Raw genomic sequence first — 13,656 nt, 5'->3', positions numbered from 1 at the left:
CATTATGTCACTGCCACACAAGGTGTTCAATTGTCCCAGAGAAATGCTTGCAACCTTTCTAGAGGATGGCTGTTCAGAATAAACAGTATCCTAAACTGACATTAATGACTCAGAATACAGTAATCTCCCTATATGGAGGGCTCAGTTGTGTTCAAATAAACCTTCCCCCATCGACTTCCTTCTCTTGCTAATTTTGGCATACAGACATTTCAAGATTGTACTGATAGATGACTACAGTTACCGGCCCATCACTTTTCTTCAACACCCATTAGTCCACTGGCATAGGGTTTGTAATTATAAATTTAAGATAGTTCATTTTCTAAATACTTTTACTCAAAGGGGAAAGAGATTATTCCTAGCCAAGTTCTTACTTTGAACCCAGTTTGGCATGAGACTGACTCTTGTGTTTAACAATGAAACTAGCATACATACTTGGAAGAACTCTGGTTTTAACCACTATTCTACACCAATACTCAAAGGGTGCATACGCCTTCAATCAGCACTATAAAAATCACTTCCAAGGGCTTGGAGGGAAAAAGGTTAATGATAAGGATATTAATGAACGAGAGACAAAGGCCAGTCCAAATGAGTTAGCCAAACTTCTTTGAATACTTGCCTCTTACAAGCATGTACCCATACCAAATAAAAACAAAAATAAAATCTAGGGACTAAAAACTCTAAAGCACTAACTGGCTGTGCTCTCCAGGGAGAGCTAGTAAGTGTTTTAGGCAACAAGCCATGAAGGTAATTATTCCAAGATTTGTGGTTTATTCTAAGTCCTTTCAAGTAACCTTGGCCTAACTATGCCCTCAATGGATAGGTATCAATAACTACATCTTGGCTCAACTATTTTAAGTTACAATTTAGCAGTTTTCAAATGTTACTTCTGATACCCAAGTCCAAAAATGTTTAATAAAGAAAAAAACTTAAATCTCATGAATTTTACCAATTAACATTGTTCTTATCTTTCTGGGGGAAACTGAATGAATACTGGAGTGCAATCTGCTATAAATTCTGTTCGTTTTAATAAAAAATATTACATTCATATAAAAAATTAGGACTTTAAAGCTTATTCTACATTAAAAAAATATTCACTGATGTACATACAACTAGGCTTTTACACCAACTGTATACTACCTAAGAAGGTATTAGTATTTTTGGGCAGGATAGTCTATTAGACTTGTAGTTACATTAATGAGCAAGCGTCTAAAAAAGTCTATTTCCATTAACAGGAAATCATTAAATACCAAACATGATCTAACCAAATTTAAAAAATAGTGGCTTTTTTCTATAATAAATCTAAAAATTGTTTTTACGCTAAAGAGGTATAAGCCTTCTTAGTCAAGGCCCTCAATATGTACTGCAGTCCTTCTGAGACTACGCCAGTTTGTTCTTATATACTTTTACACTTCGTTATTAATCTACATGATTTTCCTAAGTACCAGTTGACAAATTCCATTAAAGGCAATAAGTATTGCTAAGCAAATTCTCTGCCACTGATCTACAAAGGCCGTTTCCCCAGCTTTTACTCAGCAGGCATTGGATTTAATTGTTTCTTCAAAGAGTACTTGTTACTGGGGGAAGGGAAGAACATTAAAGGGTCCTCACTACGAAATATGTAGCCCATGCTTGTAGTTCTTCTGCCCCTCTGTAGATGAGTCTGTGATACCATGCTCAGCTTGATCGAAAGCATGTCTTGAACAACAAAAAAAAAACCTGTTTTCTTCTAATCAACAACTTATTTCAAACTAGTATTTCAATTTTGCTCACCACTGGGCTTAAGTCAATTTTTTCCTTCAGATCTGCTTTTGAATGCATTTGCTTTTATTAAATCAAAGAGAATTTAAGCATAGATGCAATTATTAGTGTAGCTCACTCCCTTTGAAAGCATTTTAATTTTTCCCTATTTTTTGTGCCATATACACACATCATGCCCTACTTCATCAGTTGACCTTTGTTCTCCTGTTCCTGGAGTCTGTAGGTCTACACAAGACTTGAATGGTACAAACTAAAATACTGGGATCATTACTGATTGAATTAAAGTTTGAATTGTTCCCCAGGTTAGGAGTATAGTCCTAAAAATTTATCTATACAGCAGTTACTCACATAAGGGATTACTTTACTAGCAGTAAGTTAATTTACTGCTGAAACCAAATGCCAAACAAGACCTTTTAGTGTCAATTATTTCTATGGCCACCTGTTTCATCTAACTAGCTTGCAGCAACTTCCAGGAGCAAAGTATAACAAAACGCACATTAAAAAAAAAAACCAAACATGATTTAAAATACCTAAACAAAATTCCATAGCAACCAATACAGGAAACCTGAACTTACCAGAAGCAGGCTAAAAACACTGGCATGCTAGACTAAAATTCTAATTTTAGTTCTACAGTTTGACTCCTGATTCCTCACTTCATAGTGAGGCTCCTTTAGAAGATTTAAGTGTTCTGTGCAAACCCAATAAAATTACAATTTGGGGATCTAATGTTATCATATAGCTAGTTAAGTTAGCAGCATTGTGTAGTAGTGAAATCAAATGACTGGCTTGCATGATGGCTTCTAAAAGCATCTGTTCCCAACGTTTCATGTATCATATATGTATATAATCAGGTGAGGACAGCCATTTGCATTTTGTAAACATGATCAACTGAGCATTAACTTCTCCCAGCCAGTACCTTTGCCCCTCATAAATGTTATAAGTCGTCTTGCAGGGAGGGGAAGAAATCAGCTTTATATTTGTAAATTGTCAGTGTACATTTAAGTTTTTAAAACCTAAATGTTCCAAAGTACAAAGTAAAAGAATAAGCTGTCCAGAGAGCACACACTTAATTTCTCCTCTTGGGAGCTGTAGTATAAGGGATTTTGAACCTTGATGGCGAGAATCCCAAACAAGAGTAAAATGAATTCTTTTATTGCAAACAAACGTCTAAATTAATTTCTCCACCCACTTTCTTTAGAAAGAAAAAGAAATCAGCAGGCTAAGGAGATACCCATTCGAGAACTGACATGATTAAAAGATATAAATGGGTGACTCACAATTTCATTAGCTTACAAAGATGGTGGAGTTAACTACTACAAGCACACTAGTTATACAGTATTTTGTGGGAGAAGGGCATACAGACATAGCTAACTTCATATAGATCCCATTAGACAACTGGATTTACAACAAGTTTTTTTTTAATAAGAAATGGGCAAAGCCAGCTTTCTTTTCAGAATCAAAATGCAGAACAAATGGAAAAATTTATGGTATTTAACCTTCACAAGTTTGAGCCTCCACATATAATGCAACCAAGTTTACATTTTTAAAAGCCCTTCTACATACACTCCATCTTCTCAAATCTTGGTTCCAAATTTTATCTTCATTCCCAATTGTTCCAAATTCCGTTGTTGAATAGAAAAAAAGAATAGCCTTCCCGGTTTGTCAGAAATCTCTTTCACTATTACCCACCAGTTCACAGAGAGGATGGAGTGTATCATGAGCAGTACAGAATCTTGTGCAATTCATGAGGACACTTAGTCCTTCCATGAATCTGGTTGCTAACATTGCTATTTTATTGTGACAATGACTCCCGACTGTTATTCTCTGTGAGAAATGGGGGAGTAAATGCTTAATAAAAGACACCAGGTACAAAGCAACATTTTACTTTTGTTGTGATAAAAAAAAGTCACATTTTACAGATAAAATGTAGAACCCTGAAATACTGACACATTCTCTTATCGTGCACAATGCTGAGGTTCTCTTACGAATCACTTTAAAACTGCAATTAAAAATGTACAAAAAAGAAAAGAAAAAAAAATCAACCCACAAAGCTTCTAAAAAAGGAACCCGCAGGCACTTCCTCTTGTGGAATGTTTAAAAAGTTAGCCTACTAAAGAAAACAGTCGACTTCTTGTGAAGGTTTTGGAGAAATATGTATCAGTTCGTTTTATTTGGGTATTCAATAATATCCTTGGTGATAATGCTGACTCCATGGCTTCTGACCCCAGAATTGCTGTAAGAGAAAATTTTGTTTTTAAAGAAAAAAACATCAATAAGCCACTCAAATTGCTTTTAGGAAATGACAATGATCTAATTCAGAGTAATTGCTGAAAACAAATTTATACTTGTCACACTTAATTTCTACATAAGACCAGAGACTTAAGTTTTAATTTACCAATTACCCATATTATTTACCAATACACATTATAAAAAGAAACACAAGACTTGGGTTAGTTTATGTAATTAAAACTATTTTAAAAAGCCAAATAATAAAACCATATGTAATAAATATTACTTTATCTAAAAAAACTGTTAAACTCCAGCCTAACCATGGTTATAATTTATAACACGGTAACAATAGACAACTTGTCCTACTAATGTATATAGAACACTTCCACCTGATTCTTGTAAACATAAAAACACTATAATTTATTAATCACTTAAGAAACTACTTACACCCTGCTGCCACTGGTTATAGCCCTGAGATTGGTTTTTGTAGCCACGATTGTTTCCTCGTCCTCTGAAGTTCTATGAAAGAAAGAAAAAATCTGTAAACAAAGAACTCTGAAACAAAAGTTAGACAATTTTAAGGGGCATTTAGAAACCCCATATAAGGCCCCACCCATGCTCATTGTTGTTACTGTTAGTATATCTGAAATTCAAAAATCAATAAATTGTTTTGCAATTATTTCAACGCCACCATTGAAATTATGTCAATGTTCTACACCAAATTATAGATGTCAGCACCTCTTGGAGCCATTACCTGGTTATAGTTCCCTCTGTTGGGCATTCCACCTCTGTTGTAATTCCCTCTGTTTGAGTAACCACCTCGGCCAGGAAAAACAGGGCCACGGGGGTATGGATAGCCAATTCCACCACTTCCACCACCACCACCTCTCTGTGGCATATTGCCTCTCCTATTATATCCGCCACGATTCCCAGGAGCTAAACACAAACAGAGTTCAGTTTAGTTATGCTGTAAACAAAGTACAATTCCTACTGTCAAGTTATAGCATTAGGGAAAAACAAGCAACAACACATTTTACACCTGTATACCTATACCTAGTGTAAATTTTAAATTACATACTAGTTAAACATGGTAGCACAGAATTAGCTAAGAAACTTTCTTCTTGGCTACTTCACAAACTTAAACTGTAAAGTCCTCAGTCATTTCTAAATTTCAATTAAGCAAACACTAAGATTCACTTGCCTCCACCTCTGAAATTGCCACCTCGCATATTGAATCCTCCACGTCCTCTATGGCCACCACCTCTGTTGAACTGGTTCTTGCCACTCTTATTTTTATTGCTCTTCTTTGAGCCAGTGTTTTGCTTCTTTTCTGGTGGGAGCGCCTTTTTGCTTTCTTCTTTATATTGCTCCAAAAGCTTTTGGGCTTCCTCCTTCTGAAGTTCAACATAGGTTATTTCATCAAAGCATTCAGCCACCTCTGGCAGGGTGAAGTTTCCTACAGAGAATAAAGTCAGATTAAGTTAAATTTGCAAAACTACTGTAAATCCTACAACTTTTAATTACCTCTGAATATCTTTAATTCTTTCAACCTATTACAGTATCTGGTCATGGCTTACCCTTTGAAGAGTAAGCCAAACACTATTCTATATACTAAAATTAGTATAATCTTTAAATTTACTTGTGGTAAGAGTATTTCAGGCATAAACCACAAAGACATTAACAATTTAAAAAAAAATTCCATGCCTTTCATTTTAAGGACAGCATGTTCTGGGAGGTCTTTCCCCTCTACTTCTGCTTTCTTCTGTGTCCTCTGCTTATAGTCTTCATCTTTTGGGCAAACGACAACAGCTTTCCGCTGGAAGCCTGCAAACAGGCACATTTTCCTCCGCTGGGCAGCAGCAGACACATTTGTCTTAAAGGATATAAAAAGAGTTAGACAATCCTTCACCTCATCAATTATCATTTTCTTAAAAGTTACACAGCTACTACTTACCTGATCCAGAATAAAATTCCGCTTTTTGCGGGCAGCAATCTCAATAAACTTTCCAAGACACTGTGGGGCTCTCTGCAACAGCGTGTTCAGTTTCCCAGTATCTGCCATTTGCTTCTTAAAACCTGCCACCTATCAAGAAAATTTTAATTTGCATACTTCAAGTTATATTTTTAATAAAAGCTTTCAAATACATACAGGACACCGGTACCATTTAAAACATAATTCAATTGCATCCTTTCATTACTACAAAAAAATGTAGCTTTGGGCTGAGCGCTGATGGCGCACGCATTTAATCCCAGCACTCAGGAGGCAGAGGCAGGTGAGTTCGAGGCCAACCTGGCCTACAAGTCCCAGGACAGGCTCCAATACTACAGAGAAACCCTGTCTTGAAAAACCAAAATAAAGAGCTTTTATGACTTTAAATTGCCCTTTAAATTGCTTTTAAGGATTAATTTCTGGAGGAAGCAGTCACTGAACATATTTTATTTAAGATAGATTAGCTAGGTATATCATTTTTAACCAAAATTCTGTCTTAAATATTAATAATGGAAACAAGCCAGTTAAGTTGTCCTCCCTTAGAATTATCCACCACTCTGCTAGACATTTTAATTTAAATTTTACTTACCATCATTTTATCCATAATGGTATTTGTTCCAAGAATGTTGTATTTCCCAGGGTTCTCAGCTGCATGCTTAGTAACCCAGGTAGTTTTTCCAGCTCCTGGGAGGCCAATCATCATTACAACCTACAGTAGGGGTGGAGAGACAGCAACACTCTTTTACAACTTCATCATTCATTAATAAGTATTAACCTCCCCAGCATTTATCCTTGCTTGATGTATCATGTCTTGCTCAATATTGTAAACATTTTGCAGATAGCACATTAACAACTCACTTCACAATCCTTCTTCTCTTCGGGTCCCTTTGGTCCTCTAACTCGGTCCTCTAAGGGGACATTTTGGATAAAAGTAGAGTCTTCAGGTATTGGAAAGTATGGCTTTTCCTTCTGACCAAAATTAAATTCAACTGCACAGTTATGGCAGAGAACATGTGGGAACAGTGGCCGGTCAGCAAGAACTTCCTTGCTGATCTTGAAGGCAACACCAAGATCTTGTCCGTTCTTTGCATAGGAGAGTTCAACTTCATCAGTTTCGAAATTCTGTTGAACAGAATTTTTATAATCAGGTTGAATCTATTTTTGAGCTTTCTAAACTTGTCAAGGTACACAGAAGTATATTCCCCACAGTTAACATGCTTAAGCTAAATGTAAACTAATGTTCATAAACACAAGACATGATCCACGACTTTTCAGACCATTCCTGTTTTTATGTCAAATTGTGTTAGTGATCCCTGAAATGTTTCTTCCTCCAATTCAACTGCTTTTCGTGGCCAGGGCTCCGTCAGGGCTATTCCTGTTGCTAAACCCAGAGCTGAAGGCTTCAGCTCTACTGGCTGTTTCTCCTCGGTCCCCACCCAAACTCAGATACTGCTGTGCAAGGTATCCAAACTCAGGTACTTGTTTACCCACTGAGCCTCTTTTTCCTAGGCCCCCCGTCTTTAACCTAGATCTAGCATATAATCACACTGATAGAATTTCTTTAATTTATACACACAGCTACTGGCATTTACAGAGAATTTAACTTACAGCAAAACATGTAATCACATCGTTTTCATCAAACTTCTCTCCATAATCTTCTGTCTCGCAGTTGCATGTTTTTATTCCTTTCAGAGAATATCCGTAAGAAAATTCTTCCTCGCCTAAAAGGAAAAAAACCCCAAAAACTTAAAATTAGGGCCTAGGCAGTTCAGACCCACCTAACCTATTTAAAATGAATGCTAAAAAAGCATTAGTGAGCACATGACAATCTGACAGCTGTCTACCAAATGCTTAATTGACTTAACAGTCTGCTATGATATAAACAGTAAACTGCTAATTTACGTGTCAAAGGTAGTCTGTTTTAACCATCTTTAAAACTACAGAAGGACAAGAGGAAAAAAGTTTAAGTATCCTTGCTTGTACTTTCTAACTGTAAAATAGTAACACTGAATGGGTAAAATCAGATCACTAAACATTCCCGCTTCCACAGTACTCAAATATAAACTTTACCAAGCAACATTCCACTTGTAGTTAGGGACCAGCCAATGCGGACTTCATGTATGTCAATATCTTTTGTGTATAAATGCCTGACTGGAATCTTCTCCGTTACCTGAAAAAAAAATCAAATAGCTACATGATTAAGCTGAAAACCCAAAGGCAATTCCTCGAACTCTTAAGTTTATTTCATTTGGGCTATGGGCCAACTTCTTCCCTTGCTATTAAAACAAAGAGAAAGAACTCAATCTTTTAGCTAATCACATTCCCCTCTCAGAACTAATAAGCTGATATACGGAACAAAGGTCTGAATTAATGTAAACTTACAGAAATACCTTAACTAGCTCTGTATACTCTTGATATTAAAAAATGTAATGGAAAACAGTCTCCTAAGACCTGCTTACTTCACAGGAAACGTTAAGAGGTCCCTCTGACCAGTTCCATCAACCAATACAAAGTTGCTGGGAAGTCACAAAATTAGATTTACCTTCATCTCAAAACAGACTTTGCCCTTTGACACACCATAAGATGCTCTTCCTCCAGCCCAAAGAAAAGCAAAACTCTCCATTGTAAGGGAAGAAGCACTGAGGCGGTCTCTTGATATTTTAAAATGCAGATCACAGTTATCTGAAATTATATCAAATGCCAAATTATTTTTGACATCCAGTGTATCTCAGCTATGTAGAAAAAATTCAGATGTTTTTCATTTATCACTGAACTGTTTTTATATCATGCTCTTGTTCCTACTCTCATTGAGCCCCACTCCCACCAAGGCAGACTTAATCATACACTAAAAAGTCAACTGCCAATCATGTTTCAAGTGCTCTAAGCATGTAAAATGATTGAGAATGCAACAATACATACCTGCTCTGCTCTTTACCTTGATTTAGAGGCAAGCAGTAGAGGACAGCAGGAAATCAAAGTGAAGTATGCCAGAACCAGGTAGAATTTACCAGTGACAATAAAAACTGAAGGGAAGCCACCAACTATTTTAAGAGAGCTCTTCATTCTGTACTTGGTAGACTGACACCAGGGTTCTAAAACCAACTCACTCCTGAAAACTTGTAAGCCAGTTCAACCAAGAATCTTGGAGGTCTAAAGTGTAGCCTTTTAGGTCTGCTTTACTCTTCCTGGTAAGGTATCACAATTAGGTATTAACTGCTGCCTGGATTATACAAATCCAGTCTTGAACCTATTTGTCTCTGGGTCACTAGAGCTCAGCATGCAGCTTTCTTAAAATTCACCTTTGACAACTAATGTTATATTAGAAAGCTGCTGGTTGTTATTGAATTCATCTGCAGTTTGAAATTCAAGCTTTGTTCATAAAATTCCTGATTGCTGACAATTATTTGTGTTTAAAACAAATAATCCTGGCTGACTGGATCTAAAACTCTTCTTCCTAAGTAGCAATGTTCTCTTCAATCACGGTTTAAGCACCCTGTTAATTCTTTTACAGTTCAGTAAACAAAACTTCCAAATCAGTTTTTTCCCCTCCTTTCAAGACTTCACTGACTGTAAAAGGTATGTAGTTAGAAACCAGCCCAAGCCTGGCACTGAATTAACTCTCAGGACTCTGAACACAATTTGTATAAAGGAAAATGAGAACCCAAGTTTTACCCCCTTCCACCATGTGAAACCTTTTAACTCTTCACTGAGGCACTGATTTTTTTTTTTGTTCTGCTCACACCAAAAGGTTTCTACATCCTTTTCAAATACTAAACTAATGAACTTTTTAAAAGATCAAAATACAAATCTGACAGCTAAAGCCCATTTCATGGTTTGCAATACTTCTTCATACTCAATTGCAACCCAACTGGGTAAAGTAGCATATTTACAGCGCTGCCATTGATACCATTCGCTGCTGAAGAAAGCTAGTGGCTCAGATAGCCCACTGCTGCTGCCCCAGGTCTTTGGAAGAAATCAACTTATGTTAAAGCAGCAGCTACTGAACTGGAATTGAGAACAAAAGAGCAGTTATTGAAAAGGTAATATTACAATCCGTAGAATAGGGAATATACTTGTGTGCTAATGGGAAAATCATTAGTAAGTATTCAACTAGCCCAAATAGCTCACTTAATATAGCTCCACAAAAATAAAAATACATCCTATTACCTAAGGTCAAGTTACAGGCAGGTTTTTAAAAAACAAGTTTCTGAAAGCTGAACAAAATTAGTTTTAAATCTTTAAGTACTGGAAATTCCAAATCATAAAAATATTACCAATTAATAGTTTTAAAATTACCAATACGAAGCGAAATGGTTCTAAATAATAAACTACTGTATCCTGAACATGACTGTTACCTTCCTGCTTTAAATCTCTAACGGGTTTCTCCACTTTGAGATCACCACCTTTCCTAACACTTAAAAATCGAAACACTGCACTTAAAGCTGACAAAAGAGCGGGAAAGTCCGCTTCACTTACAAGTATCGAGACAAACCACTGTGTCATCGAAGTGCTCGTCTTCTTCTTCAACAGGTGGCTGAGGAGACTTGGCTCTGAAAGACACAATTGCCTCCTGATAAAGCTGTTCCCACCGTGCTGAACGAATGGGGTTCAAACGGAAACTAGGTTAGGATCCTCTACCTGCTGTACTTGTTTTCTTCAATGTACTCAAAATATCCTCGGCCATGATCTTCTCGAGGTCTTTTAACACCTCTCTTTTTATCTCCTTTCTGTTCTGTTTTGCCGTCTCCTACAACGACACAGATCACCGCCTTAAGAATCAGGCCGCAGACTAACGGAGAAATGTACTTCTTTCTGTTTCGACCCTCAAAAGCTGTTTTTTTTTCTCCACACTGGAACTATGACTTTAAACCTCGAAACGAAAGCGAATAAAAAAAAAAAAAGAAAAAGAAAACCTATCGCCCCGAAATTGGCCTGTAGACAGTGACGCAGTTCAAAGACGCTAATTTTTGCGAGCCTAAGGTAACCTTCCAGAAGCGGGCGACGCTGCTGTCCGGCCCCACGTGCGCCGCGCCGCGCGCAAGCGGGGGAGGGGTAGCGTGGGCTCCCCCTCCCCTCCCCCATCACGAGCCCGCGTGCCCCGCCGCCGCATTGTACTGAACTTCCGCCCCGCTCTCCGCGCCCGGCGCCTCCCGCCGGAAGTGACGTCACACCGAGCCCCTGCGCTCCTTGCACAATACCGCGGTGCTCAGCCGCCAAAGCCCGCCCGCCCCGGGACCTTCCCCCTCCCCCCACCCAGACATGTGCCCGAACCGCGCGCACGCAGCGCTCCAGCGGCCGGCGCTCCCGCCCGCCTCCACTCCCCCCCCCACCACGGCAGCTGCAGCTCCCCCCCTCCCTGGCGCCCGACATACATAATGGAGGCGCCGCCGGCATGGCGAGCAGATCCTCTCGGCGGCCCCGGGCTTCCCCCCCCCCTCCCGCGGCGGCCGCCCCTGGGGGCTTCGGCAGGCCTGGGGCACGGTCCCCACGCGGGCCTCCCGCCGCGCGCACCTACAACGCAACACTCACCCGCCGCCTTCCGCCTTCTTACCTCCCGCCTGTTGTTGGCCCTGCCTCGCCCCGGGCGGCGCCACCGTCACCGCGAAGAGCGAGGTGGGGCCGCTGCTCTTGCCCGCGGCCTCCTTGCCCGCCCCGCGCTGCTGGGGGGTCTGCTGCGCCGCCGCCGGCGGTTGGGACTGCTGCTCCCCATGGCCGTTCTCGTCGCCCGCGCCCTCCTCCTCGTCGCCGAGCTCGTCCTCCCCCTCCTGGAAGCCCTGGTCGTCGCCGTTCTCGTCTTCCGACGCCGCCTCCTCCTCTTCCATCGCTCCCGCGTCAGCCGCCCCCGCCGCCCCGTTCTCCTCGCCCAGCTCCATCTGGTCGCCGTCCAGAGCGGCGATGCCCTCCTCCTCTTCGTCGTCTTCGGCGCCGGTCGCGGCCTCCTGCTCGAGGCCTGTTTCCGAGCGCCCGGCCGCATCGCCACCCAGGTCGAGGCTGCCGTTCCCGGGCTCCATGGCGGGGCGGCCGCCGGCTTCGTTATCCAGCGCGGCCTGGAGTCGATCCATGAGATCGGCCTTGAGGCCCTTGTCGGAGAGGCGCCGCTTCTTGAGCTCCTCCTTCAGCTCCGACACCTTCAGCTTCTTGACATTAACCGGAGATGAACTCATGGTGAGGGCCCCGGTTCACCGCTGACTGCTGGCTCCCTCGGCCTGTGGCGGCGGCTGCTGGTCGGCCCGGGCGGCGGCTGCGGCTGGAGATGGCTGAGTGCTGCAGAGCGGACCCGCCTGGTGTCGAACGGCGCCAATTCCTTTCACCGAGTTCGCGAGGCAAGACGCGGAGACTCGCCTGGCGCGAGCGAGCACGCAACGTCCTCTCGTAGGGGCGGCGCCGCGCACGTAATATAGGCGCCCCGCCCCCTGCCGAGACGAGGCACGCCAACGCGCCTGCGCGCGCACGCCCCGCCCCGCCCCCACGAGCCGACCTCCGCGCTGGGCCCCGCCGCGTAAATGGAGGCTCAGGAAGTCACCTTTCGGTTTAACCGACCGGCCGCAGTGGCCACCGGCCTTTCCGGCTTTAAGGTGGCCGCTCTCCACTGCCCCGGTCGTCCGGAGAAGGCTCCCCTCCACCCGCGTTAGGCCCTTACTTGGCATTTCCCATTCGAGGACACCTCCTTTCTTCCCATATTAGTTTGGCTTTTTTTATTTTTTTTTTTGTCTGTTCCTCCGGCTCTTGGTTTAAAACTTCAAGTTAACGCTGCTGCTCTGTAAAGCACAAATAAGCGATTGTCATACAGAAGTGGATTCTTTGTTTTTCCTTCACTTGATTGCGTTTTAATTTTTACAAGTCCTGCCTTGCCAATCAGAATGTAAGTTCCTCAAGGGCGAGGCTAGAGCGTTTCTTTTGTCTCTTCCATACCCAGTGGTGCAAGGCCTGGGGAACAGGCATGCTGTACTGCTCCGTGCCACAAGGCACACGGAGTGGGGCCCTGTGCACCAGTCACCGCATTTACTAGTGACCCTGGAGTAACCCTTAGAATTGCATGGAAGTTTCCCTTAGACGACTGTAAAGACGGATCTGGTCCTCCAGTTTAGCAATCCCTTAGGAAAAGATGACAGGGACACCAGCTAGATTATGCACCTTGATGCTCTCCGTTTTTTCACACACTCTAAACTTAATCATGCTGAATTGCCTACAGACTTGTAAAAATAAAAGCCTGGGAGTTAGTAAAAAGAATACACTTACTCTAGTCCTATCAGTTAGCCAAGAGAAGCAGAACTATCAAGAGTTGAAAGCCAGCCGGGGCTACATAGTAAGGTCCAGGCCACCTCGAGCTACATAGCCAGAGAGACCCCATATCAAAAAGAGAGAGAGAGAAAAAAAACTGTTACTCTTTAACTCTGTAATTAAAAATATGTTCTTGGTTTTGGTTTTTTTTTTGTTGTTGTTGTTGTTTTGTTTTTTTATTTTGGTTTTTCGAGACAGGGTTTCTCTGTAGCTTTGGAGCCCGTCCTGGAACTAGCTCTTGTAGACCAGGCTGGTCTCGAACTCACAGAGATCCGCCTGCCTCTGCCTCCCAAGTGCTGGGATTAGAGGCGTGCGCCACCACTGCCCGGCTTGTTCTTGGTTCTTGAAACTTAAAGGTAAAAATAGAATTTAGTTTCTACACAGGGGCCATCCTGTGT

General features: G+C 41.6%; 1 protein-coding gene across 1 annotated transcript; it reads right to left on the bottom strand.

The window, feature by feature from the left end:
- Positions 1-2,897: 2,897 nt before the first annotated feature.
- On the bottom strand, positions 2,898-12,347 carry Hnrnpu (heterogeneous nuclear ribonucleoprotein U). The gene is made up of 14 exons (XM_057769980.1): positions 11,529-12,347; positions 10,616-10,724; positions 10,454-10,527; positions 8,520-8,659; positions 8,048-8,147; positions 7,586-7,698; positions 6,836-7,099; positions 6,567-6,686; positions 5,942-6,070; positions 5,692-5,860; positions 5,189-5,443; positions 4,742-4,923; positions 4,435-4,506; positions 2,898-3,991 (listed from the first exon to the last, which is right to left on the bottom strand). Exons 1-14 carry the CDS (start codon positions 12,139-12,141, stop codon positions 3,938-3,940), a joined length of 2,394 nt encoding a protein of 797 aa, XP_057625963.1. The 5' UTR covers positions 12,142-12,347; the 3' UTR covers positions 2,898-3,937.
- Positions 12,348-13,656: the final 1,309 nt, after the last annotated feature.

Source organism: Chionomys nivalis, chromosome 5, assembly GCF_950005125.1.
Source record: "Chionomys nivalis chromosome 5, mChiNiv1.1, whole genome shotgun sequence".
In the NCBI taxonomy this organism is placed as follows: Eukaryota; Metazoa; Chordata; class Mammalia; order Rodentia; family Cricetidae; genus Chionomys; species Chionomys nivalis.
This window is presented reverse-complemented; position numbering and strand designations above follow the sequence as displayed.

What these genes read in the sequence shown, in the direction of transcription:
- Hnrnpu (XM_057769980.1), bottom strand. Translation starts at nt 12,141, where the DNA reads ATGAGTTCATCTCCGGTTAATGTCAAGAAGCTGAAGGTGTCGGAGCTG. An exon ending in CCATTATGGATAAAATGATG is followed by an intron (nt 6,071 to 6,566) that starts GTAAGTAAAATT and finishes TTTTCTTGATAG; the next exon opens with GTGGCAGGTTTTAAGAAGCA. An exon ending in TGGCAATTTCAGAGGTGGAG is followed by an intron (nt 4,924 to 5,188) that starts GCAAGTGAATCT and finishes GTTTGTGTTTAG; the next exon opens with CTCCTGGGAATCGTGGCGGA.